General features: G+C 35.9%; 1 protein-coding gene across 2 annotated transcripts in view; it reads right to left on the reverse strand.

The window, feature by feature from the left end:
* Positions 1 to 8,230: 8,230 nt before the first annotated feature.
* Positions 8,231 to 16,712, reverse strand: part of slc12a5b (solute carrier family 12 member 5b) — a 70,609-nt gene continuing 62,127 nt past the window's right edge. The window contains exons 19-26 of one of the 2 annotated variants that reach the window (XM_056246662.1): positions 16,094 to 16,263; positions 12,898 to 13,029; positions 12,707 to 12,814; positions 11,194 to 11,319; positions 10,616 to 10,830; positions 9,547 to 9,561; positions 9,244 to 9,377; positions 8,231 to 9,104 (exon numbers count right to left, since the gene is read on the reverse strand). In XM_056246662.1, coding sequence (XP_056102637.1) covers positions 9,013 to 9,104; positions 9,244 to 9,377; positions 9,547 to 9,561; positions 10,616 to 10,830; positions 11,194 to 11,319; positions 12,707 to 12,814; positions 12,898 to 13,029; positions 16,094 to 16,263 — 992 coding nt within the window. In that variant the 3' untranslated portion in view covers positions 8,231 to 9,012. The remainder of the gene's footprint in view (positions 9,105 to 9,243; positions 9,378 to 9,546; positions 9,562 to 10,615; positions 10,831 to 11,193; positions 11,320 to 12,706; positions 12,815 to 12,897; positions 13,030 to 16,093; positions 16,264 to 16,712) is intronic. The other variant, XM_056246663.1, reaches the window with a different exon arrangement.

The following is a 16,712-nucleotide window of genomic DNA, read 5'->3' on the forward strand; positions in this document are numbered from 1 at the left end:
TTATCTACTGTAACTTGATAAGCAGAGAGCATTCCATTGGCTAAAACATGAAGTTACATCATCCACATGCTGCTTAGGCAAAGGGAAATCCAGCTGCACTTTGTCCTTAGTAATAACCATTACCAGGATTTAATTACTCAGCAGTTTTTAAACTTCAACAAAGGGTATGGTATAGACTGAAATCATCATATCACAAAAGAGTGAGAGATAGGATGAGAAAGGAACAAAGAAACTCGTTTATTGCAAAGATCAATGGCACAATCAGTGACAAAGCAATGAAGCTCTCTGCTGAGTTCAGACTCGGAGTAATGCACTTTCAACAGGGTTTCACATTATTGTTTCTAATAGTGTTGATAACACGGTACAAAAAGATAAGCTCATTTGCATTTAAATATGCAAAAGTGCCTAATTTGGAAACCCAGTTTGATGATGAAGTCACAAGAGTGAACAGAAAATGTAATCAGTGAATAAGTGTTTATTTTAAATTTTGTTAAACTTCAAGGAACATATTGAAGCTTTCGATAGATCGATAGATAGATAGAATTAGGCTCTATTTTTGCTGTTGCTCACTGACATTTTCTTCTGCTGTAGTTTTTTTATGTGACCTCTAGAACAAACAGCACCTCTATGTCTGTATTATTCTGAAGAGTAGATTATATTCTGTGAATGTAAGATGCAAGAAGTCCTTGAGACTATTTATGGGACACATTGATCTAAACATCTTGATCAACGATGGACCATTTTCAGACTGTGATGACGTGTTTCCATAGGTATTTGACGTGATGAATCTAGCAAAGTTTTTAAAATATATTTTCTTTTCTTTTTTATATAAATAATGTTTCTTACCTTTGCATTAAATGATAAAAAAAACGGGTTAAAGCTGCTCCGAGGGTTTTTCCGAATACAACAGCTGAGGGAGTGACGGCAAATTTAAAAATTTTCTCACATCTGTCTATGTTTTCCCCTATTTTGGAAAGTCGTAGAAAAGCTATTGTGGACTCTTTCTTTTTCAACTATGATGACTTCCGCTTCTGAGAAACCAGGAAATATAAAAAGCATCTGTACATTTCAGCCTTGTTTTGACATTTAGCTGATGCCAAAACAACTTAGATTGCTTTTTTTCTTAGAAATTAGTTAATGCATTCCCTGGGAATCGAACCCATGGCCTTGGCTAATGCCAAGCTCCAGTGTTTGAGTTTACAGGAACACTCTGAAATTTAGACGAAAGAACTGAAGGATTGCAAACACCACAACTGATAAAACTGAACAAAAGTATGTTTTTATTATAGCCGTGCTGCTATGTTTAAGGGGGGAAAAATGTGTGAAACTGCACATATAGCTAATAGTTTCAGGCAAACATATTAAATATGTTTTTATCTGGACTTTTTGTATTTGTCTCAACAACATTGTAATGTCAACTGAACAAGCACATTAGGGTTACATTTGTTTAACACTTTGCATTCAGGCAGTATCTGTTTACACCGAGTGCAAATAGCCAACCCTGATGGCAAAGGCTAGTTTAGTTTCACTATCTACGCCAATCATTGATCAGATATTTTAACTTTAACACAAACAGCATACTTGTATTTACATTTTGTGTGAGTAACACCTATTACAATTACAGATAGAACCCACAGGCCGTTATACAGTCATTTGACCCCTTTATGGCATTCATTTTATTTGAGCAGGTCTTAAAATAAAGTCCATAAAAGCCTTAAATTTGATTTTAAAAACTCTGCAGATACTCTGCATTCATTGTTTTTTTTAAGATTGAGTTTAAATAACTGTTTTCTTTATTAAAGATGAAAGAGGCTGCCAAATTCATGTAAGAGAAGGTAGAGAAATTTCTCTTTAAATGTCATGACAATGTGGATAGCTGCAGTATCTTTTATTATTCCACACACACGCACACACACACACACACACACACACACACACACACACACACACACACACACACACACGTATATTAGGACGTCCTTGAAAATGAGATGATGCATCTCAAGGGGTTTATCCCAAAGAATACAATTTGTTACAAATTTGTTATAAAATGCAACACTGTGACAGAAATGTGATGATAGTAGTAAGGGCTGCAGTTATTTATAAGTTCAGTGTAATTTTCATGTTCTTGTATTTGCCTATGAAACAGAATAAAGCAAATATAAAAAATTGAGGAAAAGATATCAAGTGACATTTCATTATTTATTCAGTTTAAGTTGAGGACAGTCCCTGTGTTATCCTGAATATTCTGATTTAAATATGTTTCGATAAAAACATTACATGTCTGTGAAGAAAATTCTCACTCAAGACTCCACATCACACTACGACCACTCATTTCTTTCGCTCACAAATGAAAACACAATAAATAGTTGTAATAAACGACTTGAACTTTATTGCATTTTGTGCAGACAAGTCTATAAAATGGTCCAGAGAAACCATTATTCATAGAACATAGAAGCTTTTGACAAGATAAAACAATAATTTAAGATATAGTTTAAATATATTTTCATATAACACAATTGAGACACAATGTTCTATTTATTTTTAAAATATTAAACTTGCATGGACACACAAATTAAACAGCTAGGCTAAGATAACTATAATGTGTCATATATTTACAAAAGCAACTGCCACGGTTAAACCTCTCTTTTCCAATAAAGTGATATGTCACACAAGAGTCATATACGTAAAGAAACGGAAACACTTCACCCTTTTCCCCGTTACAGTCACGCTCACAAACATGCACCATTTTGACTCCTCGTGAGAACCGAAGCAGAAAACAGAAAACACATCACTAATCAAGATCACTGTCTTTGGATCTACACTGACTACCATACAAAAAAAAAAAAAGCATCAAATTGCCCTCCTATGGAGAAAGTCGAAATGTCGGCTGTGTAGAAATGCTCTTGCACACACTGTCGGGAAAGTTTCAGAAATATCAGAAGATGTACGGTGCCATTAGAAAATCAGAATCAGTGCTTAAATTGGAGGTGAGGTCTGGAGATTTTCGGTTAAAACACCAACATGCTGAAACGGGTATCAGGAGCACTGGATGAATGATGAAGAACTTCTCCTGCCAATCTAAAGTAACTGTGCAAAGCCCCTTCAGTCTGGTATATCCCAACATGACAGGATATCTCTTCGCATTGATTAGCTTTATCAAGTCTGGCTAAATAGCCCATTCTATATGAGTCAGCATTCTCAATATTGCATTTGAACACATTTTCATAGATGCCGCTTCAGCAATCACTCGGAAATAATCATTAGCACCTTCTGAAACACCTGCAATTTCAAATTCATTTCGCTGGTTATCTTATAAGCCCTGTTAATCGACTAGTAAACTGCGTTATACCAGTATAGAGTAAAACAATGCCCGCCCACTTTTTCAGCGGCGTTGGTTCCGGAAGTATTTTTTTCTTCCATTTATTTCTCCCATAGGGATTTCAAAAAAGTCTTCATTAAAGCGTTATAAGCCACGAACCAAGTCAACCAGCTATGAGATGAATCATAACAGTACAAACTTTGATTTGAAGCAAAAAAGTATTTGAAAATTGGACAAAAAAACAAGAATGTGCACTTGACGCCTTCAGTGAGGGAAATAACTACAATCCCATGAAGCATTGCGAAGAGCATAATCAAATTAAAAATGATGGAGAAATGTAAAACTATGCATTTAAAAATGTTGATTTATATATATAGGCTATATATATATATATATACACACACACACGTATATATAAACAATATATTTTAAGTTTATTGCAAAATATGCATATATATTGAAATGTGTAGGGAGACGACTCGATTACGTAATCTCTGATTGGTGAAATGTCCTGCACAGGATTATGGGTAATGTAGTTTTTCACCACGAATTCCGTTAAACACGATTATTTTTAAACTAAGTTGAAATAAAGCTGGCTGATGGCTTCAACAGAAATACATGCTATCAATTATCAACCTCGTAGCTCACAGAAAGGCTGTCTTTAAAGGTTTATCATTAAAAATATATTTCCCTATGGAGGAAATGAATGGAGTTTTTACTTCTGGAACCAGACTGTTGCAATCTATACATTGCTGCAGGTTAGTTACACGTCAACATTGCATAAAAAAAACATGATGATTCTTCTATATGCATTCTAAGGGCACATTCACACAGAGCGCTATTTTTCAATGTAAACACGTACTAGACAAATGTCTTTAACCATTGCACTCGTGTCTCGCGCGTTGCGTATGAAACGGCATTCTACAAATCATCTCTAGATCTTGCACTTTTTTTGTTCTACTGACCGGCGTCTTGCATTTTTAAAAAAGAACTCCAAGGGCCCATTCAAACAGAACGAGTTTTTCCATTTCACACCTCTAGTTTTCCATTGTTTTTCAATGTAAAGACGTGCTAGACGGATGTGTTTGACCGTTGCGCTCGTGTCTTTTGCAGCGTCTCTTGCATGACGCGGCGTTCTAAAACCGCGGCGCTCGAGTTAAAACAAGTTCAACTTTTTCAAAAAACTCGTCTTTTTTCTGCTCCACTGACCTGCTTCTCGTGTTTTTAACAGCAAAAAAACGAGTTCTGTGTGAACCGGCCCTAAAGGTGTTTACTTCAGGTTCCCTTCAAGAGTGCTCCACAGCGAGGACATGAAATAAGAATAAAAATACCAACAAATGAGATTGAATGTAGATATGTGAGAAAGAAACACTAACTTTGAATTTTCACAGTGCTTATTTCTAGTTATGCTTTGGCCAATTTGGGGTGATTCTAGAGTTTACCGCCCCTTTCAAGGGAAGATAAGGAACGACATCCTATACGACACAAAGTTTATGACACTTCTTTATGTCTTCAGCCTTGGGGAAGGATAAGACGAATCTGATAAAATGATATCGAAAAGCCCTTTGCATCGATGTGAATTCAATTCAGATAGTCTATACTCCATGATGAACGGGACTTCAGACATCATTGTCACCCGCAGAGAAAAACCTCTGTTATCCGACAGCCAATATGGCTTAATCACGACATTGTCCCTGTATGTTATTCTTTGCATGACTTTAAATACTGTGGAAAGTTCTCATAAAACTGCAAGTCACCCTGGCAGATACGGAAGCTCTGATTTCAATCTATAGTACCTATACCACTATAAACAATTCAGTAGAAAGTCATTTTAGATCCTTAAAGAACTTACTAAACTGTAATTGCATAGGACTCCAAAGAAGCCAAACTCGTCTTTTGTGTTGTAAATTCTAACGTACGGTACAGCAATGCAAAAGTTCCTTCAGATAAGATTAACATTTTAGAACAGAAGCAATAAACTTGGAAGAATTATGATAGGTATAGCACTTATTACGTACTTTGCAATTTCTGTTTCGGATAAAAAAAAAAAAAAAAAGATCAGTTGAGCATAACTAGAATACTGATAAAGAAAATGTACTTAGCTATAATTCAAATTCTTTTTGCAAACAAGTTAAAGATCACTTGTATGAATTTATAGACCACAACCTTTACACACTACCTTTCTACTACAAGTGTGAACTTTGACATGACAACATATGAGGAAAGATGAGGTATGTTTGAATAGTATAAGGACAGACCGGCGGTGACATTTTGAGTCGGTTTGCCTGTCTTTGAGTTGTAACCCTGTAAAAAATTTTTTATTTTATGTCATTAAACTATTTAACTAACTTGGGTGTCTAAATGTAAATACACTTTCGATTTAAATGCAAAAAACATCTATAAATATTGCATTTTTTTCTTTTGTTTTTTTCCCCCCCCCTCAGTCTTATGTTTTGGGGGAGCGCAATTTATATTTACATTGTAATGAAGGTAGCAGCAAACTCAGCACAATTTGATTTTAAAGTTTAAAACATACATTTAGTTATTTTCCTTTTTAGGTCTCACAGTTACACAAGACGATAGTTTACTAGTCTATTCAGTAATCGAATATATTTTTTTCATCATTGCAGTTTTACAAAAAAATAAAATAGTTCTTTAGATAAATGTGTTTTAATATCTTCTATTACTACCACACATGAACTAAATAATATGCTCGTGCTCGTGAATTGAACAGTACGCATCAGTCGCTCACAGATGCTGCTTAAATGTAGCAAATTAGTGTCGTCTTTACAAATGTAAAAATAAACGAAAATGTCAGACATTCATGACAAACATTAGACATGAGTTTAAAATACTATGCAGTTAAAATATGCTTTTGTTCACAAATTTGATTGGGTGAAAAAGGATGATTTCATTAGAATAAAACTGCATCTGGTTTACAAAGTAACTGGAAATGTCAGACACATGATCCTGTATGTTATGATGCCGTGACCCAGCACTGTCCTTTTCTTTATGAAAATGCAAAGATTGGTTCGTTTTTTGATAAAAATGTTTTTCCTCTCATATGGCACGATTTATTTTGTGATTTGGCAAGAGATGTACATATACCATGTTTCCCCATGATTACAATCGATCAAAAATTGCTGAATGAATAAATAATTTTCTTTGTAAATAAATATTTGAAATATAAATACTAATCCTTTTTTTCTATTTACATTCCCTTAAGATATATGTAATTATACTATTAAATGCGATTATTCAGGATTATATCTTTATGGAATATTTATGGGTTTTCAATTCTGTTCAGACTCTCTCCACAGTATGTACACGTGTGTAACTGAGCAATATATAATTCATGTCTGCTGATGATATTTTTCCATTTCATGGATCAAGTGAACATATTTGGGAAAGGAACATATCCATCAACCCTCCAATATTATAAAATCTACCCCAGTACAAACACACACACATATACACACACACACACACACACACACACGCGTGGTCCAGCCCTCTCATATCGTACAGTATATGACTCTTAAAAGGCTGATGTAGTCAGAGGACATGCAGATGGTCAAGGGCAAAGCTGATAGTCATTGATCCAGTAGTGCTTACATTAAACACTGGCTCACATTAAACCCTGGTCAATTCTGTCCTTGGTGTAAAAACACACCTTAGACAATTACGTGGTACACTGGAAGACTTGTTTTCAACAAAGAAAGATTCCACTCTATTTACCCAATGATGAACAATAAAACAATGGAGTGATAGTAAAGGAACAAAATATAAAACCTAAAGGGGCAATCACAATAGATTTTGAGATTCATTACTATATAATAATTCATCCTAATAATTTGCTAGTATTTGAGCTGCCTATTCAAATAGCTATACAATGTATGACCAATAGAGGTTTTAAAGGGGTCATTGACATGTAAGAGGTCTTCGTACCATTAAAAGATATGCTAAATAGCTTAAAACGTCCTCCTTGTTATAAAAAAAACAACAACATTTATTTAATTAAGCTCCAAAAACAGCTTGTTCTGATATTGGGATCTGTGATGTCACACGGGCAAACATTTGCATATGACTGCCTTCAGAGCAAGACATCGACCAATAGTTTTACATCATTGTACCATAGGCCCCGCCCACTGGCATTCAGTCGCTTAACGGCTGACATTTGCCCCACGCTGGATATGAGCGTCCCGTCAAAAGCAAATTATAATCACTTTATAACTATAATCACTGCCTCTGTTATTATAATCAGAAGACTTCAGAAGGATCAGTGTCGGAAACACGTGGATGGTTTATTTGAATGGTATCGGAGGATTATATGTTTGTTCTGAGCATTTCTTTTGTAAATGAGGCACAGCGTAATGGAGAGTTCGCAGAGAAACTTTCATTGACAGATGAAGCAATCAGCTGTATTGAATCTGATAGCAGCTGTATCACAAACCGTAAGTACATGACTTCATAACGTTTTGTCTATAAATGACGGTTTCAAAACACTAACCTACGTGCAATAGCGAGTGGGAGTTAATACCGTTTGCTATGCAATGACGTTAGCCAATCATAACAGAGTGGTCGTTCACTGACAAGCTTTAAAGGAGCCGCCCCTTAAAAACTGATCATTTCAGACAGAGGGTCAGAATGAGGGTTGAAAATATATATAACTTTAATAAATAACTTTATTAACATTATAAGTGAACCTCAAGGAACATATTAAAATAAAATATTAATAAATCCATGTCATGACCCCTTTAAATGTAATATCGCCATTAAACCGTGGAGGAACATTTTAGTTTGGGAATCATCTATATAAACTACCATTTAAAAGTTTGGGGTTGGTAATCTTTTTTTTTTTAAAGAAATTAATACTTTTATTCAGAAAGGACACATAAAATTGAACAAAAAAGACCTTTACATTGTTACAAAAATAAATGCTGTTATTTTGAACTATTCATCAACGAATACTTTAAATCTTAAGCAGTACAGCTGTTTTCAACATCGATAATAATAAGCAGCAAATCAGCATATTTCATTGTTTTGATCAAATAAATGAAGCCTTGGTGAGCATAAGAGACTTCTTTCAAAAACATTAAGAAATCTTATCGACCCCAAACTTCTGAATGGAAGTCTAACACAAGTTTAGATGAAAGACACACTTTAAAAGAAGCTGGATGGTTTGTAATGGTCACTAAAACCCTTTCAACATTTAAAATCGACTGTTTTTTTAGGTCCACCCAAAATAAAGTTTCGCATGCTTAAAATCTAGTGTGACTGTCCCTTAAAAATGTTTTGTTAAGACATATAATATTAGATAAGGTTTAGATGGATCAGAGTATTTGGTCGGGTGTCACTGGAGAACATGGGCTTTTGGAAATGAGTCAGAATATAGTAACAAAGACCAACTCAATCATTTACTCATCTGTGTGTGATCTACGCTGTTGACTTTATGAGGTGAGAATGAAGCCAATAAGAGGAAGATAGAGTGACTGATTGAAGGATAAAACTTAATAACGTGGAAGAAGTGACATCTACTAAGCTGGTGTCTTTTTAGACTATGTAGTGCAAAGTCATCTGATATGTGCTGGGGCGTTATTGCTCATGGTGTAGGTAGGGGTTACTGGGACGTTCCGTTTATGCAGTGAGGGACGAGAGGTGAGGAATATTTGGTGGTTGAGCTGAGCCCCTCAAGAGTAGATGGTAATGACCTCACGTCCACCTCCACGCACGAGCAGGACTCTGTTGAGACCTTCAGTCAGGACCTCGAGGAACTCCATGTCTGTGTGTCTGAAGTTAAGCGGCAAACTTTGACATTTACATGAGAGTAGTCTCTGTCATACACAAGCAAGAAATAACTTCACTGGAAAAAAGTTTTAAGTCAGAATGACAGATGATTTTTTTAGAGGAAAAAAGGATACAGTTCTCTTCTCCGGTGCGGTTCCTCGGTGGTCCAGGCATGTTTAGCAGGACTAGTTTAGCCTCTTGCGACTTCTTCACAATGACCCCATTGAGCCTCTGCGCGTGGTGCATGCGCCTGACATTCGACTGATTCCTGTATAACACATCATATGAAGAGCATTGCAAAGACTTTTTTGTGCATGTGAGGTTGATATGACAACATTTTTAGTATATTTCTGCTTATCAGAGAGATATGAAGCATACAAAAAAAAGTGAAGGAATCAAATGAAGTAGCATTAGTGTTATCTTGAAAGTGTACTCACAGGTTCTCCCATTCCCTGAGGCATGAGCAAGGGGAAATAACAGTGAACAACCCAGTGAACAGAGAAATACAGGAACACAGCACAAATTCAACCGCATTGAGAACGTAATTACACAACATCAGTGAGTTTTTTTTTTTAACCGTAACTACAAAGGTAAGGATGCACCATTATATTTATCGGGCAATTATTTAATAAAAAACCATCAGCATGTCGAGTGTCAACTTGAAAAAGTCAGGTGGAAGCATGCTGGTGGTTCTTGTATGTGTTCGGTAAACCATTGTGTCGTGTCTCACTGATTTGTTTTTTTAGCATCAGGCGTCAACAGTCTAACCATCACTGTTTTTGTAATCTGAAGTGACAAGAGCGAAGCAATTAAAACGCACGCAAATTCTCTAATGATGATGGAAGTGTTTGTGTTTCAAAGTAGAGTTTAACATACTGCTGCTGTTTATGGAAGCTTCCCAGCAAGCTGTCATTTCACCGTCTCGGTTAACTATAGACCCGATATAGTCCAGCTATGAGTAACCTACTTCTAGCCAAAATAACCTTGAATTCGGTTACATGTTGTTTTTGCCAAACTAACTTGTGTTTCATCATGTAAGCAAAGTCAACCGTGAGTACAAGGTGTGTGTGTGGTTTCATTTCTTTGACATGTTCTATGCAACGTCTTTTAAACGCAAAATTGCTTGCTGGGTTGTTTCCTCCACAAAATAACACATTTTAAAAGATAATTGCGACTTTTTATCTCACAATTGCGAGTTTACATCTGGCAATTCTATTTTGAGTTATAAAGTCAGTTTGCGAGTTCCATACACATGTTCCATAAGAAAAACATCTTAATTAGCATGGGTCAATATTTTTTATTATTATTATTGTTGTTACTAAAATCAGAGAAAACCCCAAATCCTAAATCTCTGTGCAAAGGTTTGACTAACATCTCACTCTCAACTAATAGAATTATACAATGATTGAGTGAATATTTCCTTTTTTACTCAAAACTCATTTTTGATTCATTTATTATAGCAGACACAATATATACTTAGTAGAGACCGCCATTCTCTTGACTCACGGTTTCATGTTGAACATATCCTTTATGTTTTCAGGGTTGGCCACTGCTGGGTTATTGGTCTTCTCCGTTTCGTCCGTCCAGGTCATCTGCACCTCCTCTCCGGGGCTCATGGCCACTGGTGTCGGAGCGGTAGGGGAGGTGGGGCTAGTGGGGGTGGGGGTGGCATTTTTGCCCTGAATGAGTTGAACCTGTCGAGGACGGGAGAGACGGACAGACTAAGAGAAAGGTAAAAAGAGTGAGAGGATAGAGAGGGATGAAACAAAAATTAAGAAGTGAGAATTGTCGCTTTTCCGGTAACCTTGTTTTCAGAAGGATAAAGAAAAGAGAGAGAGGGCGAGAGATGCACTGCCCGGGTGTTAACAGAAGAGAACGATTTTCTAGTAGATAATGACTGAGAGAAGAGAGAGAATTGCAAAAATAGAAAGTGATGAAGAGATGCTATCTTCATGGCTGATAGGTCCGTGTTATCATCTAATCGGCTTGAAGGAAAGGCGTGATTAGCTCAACTGGAAAACAAGCACAAAGTCACACACTTGATGGATAAATGCACAGAGACAAAACTGAGAGACAGCAGCTACCTCCTCCTCGGGTCTCTCTTCGCCACCTCCTGTCACGGACTCCTCAGCGATGCTCCTCTGGGGGTGCAGGTTTGAAGGGTTCTTTCGCCGTATAGAGCCACGGGACACATCTGTGATGCTCTGAATCTGAAGAGACAACATCAGCGCGGTTAGACTGATTCAAACGGCGAAATATTGATGTCTGTTAGAATAAACCTTGTGAAAAATAAGTCTGCTTAACTGTATTGCCTAATTAGGCTTAACTGTAACCCTAACTCAATTCTTAAAAGTGTATTTTTACTTGCAGAAATTATATTAATGAAATAAAGGGAACTTAAGTGTACTTAAAGAGAGTACATTTTTAGGACTATGTTTGGTAACACTATTTTACAGTGTCCTTATTTTACGTTACATGTAGTTAGTAATAACTATAAATTCTGCATAGTTACATGCAACTAACCCTTAACCAAACCTAATCCTAATCTAACCCTACAGTAAGTACATGCAGTTAATTATTATTACTCTGTACTTAGGTGTATAATTACAGTGTAACACAGACACCTTAAAATAAAGTTTAACCCTATGTTTTTTTTTTTTTAAGTGCAATGCAGTAATGTAATTAAATGGCAAATGTAATAATGGCAAATGAAACGTTTTACTTTAAAGTACATTTTAAATCATTATGTTTTAATAATCTTTTGTCATGCTTTAAAGTACACTTATTTTGATGTGTAAATAAGCAAAAAATATAACTGTAGACCCTAAAAAAAGTGTTTGATTGTATTGAATGTGCATTACTGTACTTCAATTCTTAATTAATTGAAGTATTGTACTTCAAATCATAAAAGTATATTTAATTATATACACACATACATACATACATACATATATATAAAAAATTGGATTTCTTATTCAAACAAAATCTTGTCATCCAGCAGTCTCCTCCCTTCCTCATTCATTCTTATCCTTTTCACCAAAAATGTGTTTTAGGTGGACACTGGACAGATCAATACAGTACAAAGAACCTGTAGGATGTTGGAAAATAACAATGTCTTTTTTGATTCTGTTAACCAAATGCTTTTTAATCTTTGCTATTCCTTCAATGCAAATGAATAAGCCAGATATTAGCAGATTTTGCACAATATGCTGTATTTAATAGATCACGATGACTCACGAGTTGAGTATTTGCTAAATTCGCGTAGATTTGGCTTACACGAACTTCCCAAGCAAAGTGAGTAAACATAATAACACGCCAAATTGGCTAGTGATTTGACAGCGTTACCCACCACAGTTGATTTTTATTTGGCGGGTGTTAATTTTACCCCCCCCCTGCATATATATATATGTGTGTGCGTGTGTGTATATAGTACTCTGAAGCTCAGCTAATTGCATTTTTTATATCAATTTAATCTATAACATTTTAATTTAATTGCAAGTATGCTAAAGTGTATGCTAAATTGCAAGTATGCTAAAATTTTTAAAGTATGCTAAAATGTACTTATTTTTCACAAGGGAAGACTCTGTTCTTTGATACCTCTCTCTCACGCTCGTTCTTGGTAAGATGCATCTCCTTGAGGATTTGCGATCGCTGCTCCATCACCAGGGTCTTTTCGTAAGTGTAGGCTGAAATGTCGCTGTCATGCTTGAATTAAATGAAAGAACAGGTTAGAATGATGGTTTCTAGTATCAACTAATGTGTGTGAAGAAAGCATCTTTGTTCCTCACCATTTCAACCACCTCAACCTCAGCATCAAAGCGCAGGTGATAGAGGAATGTCATCAGGTCTTTCTTCATCTGAATGCTGTTGTCGTCCATTTGAGCCACAGTGAAGATACGCATCTTGCACTTCCTCCACACCTACAGTTGAACCACAGTTATTGTCCAGGGCTGTGTTTATCAAATGCATTTTGAGCTAAGTTGATTGTAGAGACCATTGGTGCTAATGGTTTTACGATTTACTTAGGCTTACAACGCTTTCAAGAAACTCAGCCCAGTATAGCAATCGAGTCAGTATTTCTCATTCAAAGACATGAACTGAATGTGTTCTCAGTTTCAATCCCTAGTGAGCAGCCTCACAGGCAGCAATTGATTTAAAGTACTGAAATTAAACCTCAACTGCCACACTTTACATAACTCCATTAATGCTCAGCCACTCCACATAAATATAGCACACGATGAGAGACTTGACACAATTCACACAGTGATTTCTATAGTGTTTGAAATTGACATATTAAGCTAATAGTTAGAAACTTTGACAAGCACAACAAATATTGGGTGAAATAGTTTGTCTATCAAATGCATTTTGAGCTAAGTTGATTGTAGAGACCATTGGTGCTAATGGTTTTACGATTTACTTAGGCTTACAACGCTTTCAAGAAACTCAGCCCAGTATAGCAATCGAGTCAGTATTTCTCATTCAAAGACATGAACTGAATGTGTTCTCAGTTTCAATCCCTAGTGAGCAGCCTCACAGGCAGCAATTGATTTAAAGTACTGAAATTAAACCTCAACTGCCACACTTTACATAACTCCATTAATGCTCAGCCACTCCACATAAATATAGCACACGATGAGAGACTTGACACAATTCACACAGTGATTTCTATAGTGTTTGAAATTGACATATTAAGCTAATAGTTAGAAACTTTGACAAGCACAACAAATATTGGGTGAAATAGTTTGTCTATTAAAATGGAACTGTTTTTATTAATACTTTTCAGTATTGAATAAAATAGTGTAACATATTTAAACATTTTTTAATTTAAAAATGTCAATGCCATCTCCGTTTTAAATAAAATAAATTTGTTAACCAATTTTAATAACTCTGCCCACCATTGCTCATACAATTTATCCTTTAGTACAAGCGTATTATTTCTATTTACAAGTTTCTATTTAAAAGTTTGCGGTCAGTGACTTTTTTAAAAGAAAGCTATACTTTAATTCAGCAAGGATATATCAAATTGATCAAAAGTGACGGTAAAGACATTTCTAACAATACAACAGTAAAAAATGATATAAAAAAAATCCTGAAAAATATTAAGCAGCACCTCATCATATTAGAATGATTTCTGAAGGATCATGTGACACTGAAGACGTGTTTAATGATGCTGAAAATTCAGCTTTGCCATGACAGAAATAAATTACATTTGAAAAAATATTAAAATATGGACAATTTAAATGTTGATATTTTTATGTTACATATTATGTTACATATTATGTTATTTTAAAATTGTAATAATATTTCACAAAATCCTGATTTTACTGTATTTTTGATCAAATAAATACAGCTTTGGTGAGCAGAAGAGACTTCTTTTAAAAACATTTAAAAATCTTACCGATCCCAAACTTTTGAATGGTAGTGTATACATTTTGACTGATATTTTTGTAGTACATACAATTTACACTCATGTAAATATCAACTGCCATTAAAAACTGTTATTGTGCTTGTCGCATGGCATTGTGGGATTGCTGTCGGTGTGAAGGATGCATGTAATGCTGCTTTAGATTCTATCCAACAGATCTTAAAGGGGACCCATTACGTCCCTTTTTACAATAGGCCTATGTAATATAAGTCTCTGGTGTCCCCAGAATATGTCTGTGAAGTTTCAGCTTAAAATACCCCACAGATCATTCATTATAGCATGTCCAATTTGCCCCTATTTGGGTGTGAGTAAAAACAAGCCATCTCGTGTGTACCTTTAAATGCAAATGTTCTGCTGCTCCCCGCCCCCTTTTCAGAAGAGGGCGGAGCCTTTACAGCTTGTGCTTTGAATACTCCGGCAACAACACAATTGGAGAATCTCACACAGCCAAAATGTCAGAAACTGTCAGTAGCGGTGTTCAGCCTTACAGAATATGTTCGAACCGGAGTCGGACACAAATGGAGAGACTCAGGAAGAAGTTTAGAATGATGAATTTTTTTAGTTGTTGTGGAGTTAACTTTATTCAACTTATCGATTAGCATGTTTCGTCATGATCAAATGTAAATTGTTGTACAGGTGCTCATGTGGGAACTTTAGTAGGATGTTGGTATCGACCCATCTTTCAGAATCAACTTTTGTGCAAATCCAGCGCAGCCTTGCTTTCATTCCTGTTAAAAATCTAAGATGGCGCTGCTTTGAATAAAGTCTATAGGGCAGATCGTCACCAGTCATGGGCGGCGCTTGTACCTATTTATGAGGATTATGTGGAGTGGGTGGATTTTTACCATTACAGGCTGGTTGTTTACACACACTGTGGACACGTATCAGTTTTCAAACACCATGTAAAAGTGAATTTTGCATAACTAGTGCAGTGCCGGTGCAAAATCTGTTTTTGTGTTTGTTTTTAGTAATTGTTGGTTTGGTGTGTTTGAGTGCTCATTGTTACAATTACACAACAAAAGTTCAGTGACATTTTTATTTGTAGCTGACTTAATGTTTAGCTGACAGAGTGTTTATGTCAGAATGTTTATTTTTAAACCACAACCTTCTAAACATCATCTAAACATCTTCAATGTGTGCTTCTTTTACCAATATATTTACCGATATCTTTTGCATTTCTAATCCAAACAACGTCAAACTTGGCACTGCACTTACTCATGCCCGTAGCAAGACACCTGTCAAGTTTGAAATCCATCGGACTAACGGTTTTAGAGATATGCGAATAACAGACACACAGACAGACAGACAGACATTCCTGTAATTTATAGATAGATAGGTCCCCTTTAAATGAAGCATACTGTAAATTGCTGCCTTCAATTTTGAAAAGCCTTGGAGTTGGTTGCACGCCTCTGATGCCTAAAATGCTGTTTAGGTAAGCAGAGTTTAGGCCAGAGGTGTACGGTTCTTGTCCACAATCAAGCTACTATTATCTATAAACAATAATAAAACATTGTTCTGAACACTCTGCCAACATGATACATGTATGTGTGTTTGTGTACCTTGTGCTGGCGCAGAAGAAAGGGAAGGAGCATGAGCATGCCTCCATCATGGACAATCCACCACACGTCAATGTAGCCCTCGGTGAAACGCTCTCCATTTGACGGATATGCAGAGATGTTCTTCGGCACCAGCAAGGCCAACTGAGCTGCGGTAGTCTCCCTAACAACCTCTGTGGGGACAAAACAGAGCAATATAGTCAAACACACTTTGTGTGGTCATACATATGGCTGAACGAAAAAATAAAAAAAAGGGGAATTTTTCTGATAAAAATTGCAATTGGGATGAAAAATGCAACACTGACAGTTAACAGGCTATGGTAACAATGGCGAATTACCACTTTTTACACTGTAACACGCTTCACTCTGAAACATGCAGTGCATTTATTTATTTCATTAAATCACAGACTTTGCGATATGGCTTTGTGTGTTTTATCAAATCACAAATTCAATTTTATTTCAGTTAATCATGCAGCCTTAGTCATACACATGCATGCAGTTAATATTCATTTATGAAGATATCTATGTATCCTTTATCATTCTTTATCATTGCTCATAATAGGCAGTTCACAATCATGCCGTGTTAACACAAAAGTCATAAAAACATGGGTAAAAAGGTCAT

The sequence above is a fragment of the Rhinichthys klamathensis genome, unplaced genomic scaffold, assembly GCF_029890125.1.
Source record: "Rhinichthys klamathensis goyatoka isolate OS25496 unplaced genomic scaffold, OSU_Roscu_1.1 h1tg000040l_1, whole genome shotgun sequence".
In the NCBI taxonomy this organism is placed as follows: Eukaryota; Metazoa; Chordata; class Actinopteri; order Cypriniformes; family Leuciscidae; genus Rhinichthys; species Rhinichthys klamathensis.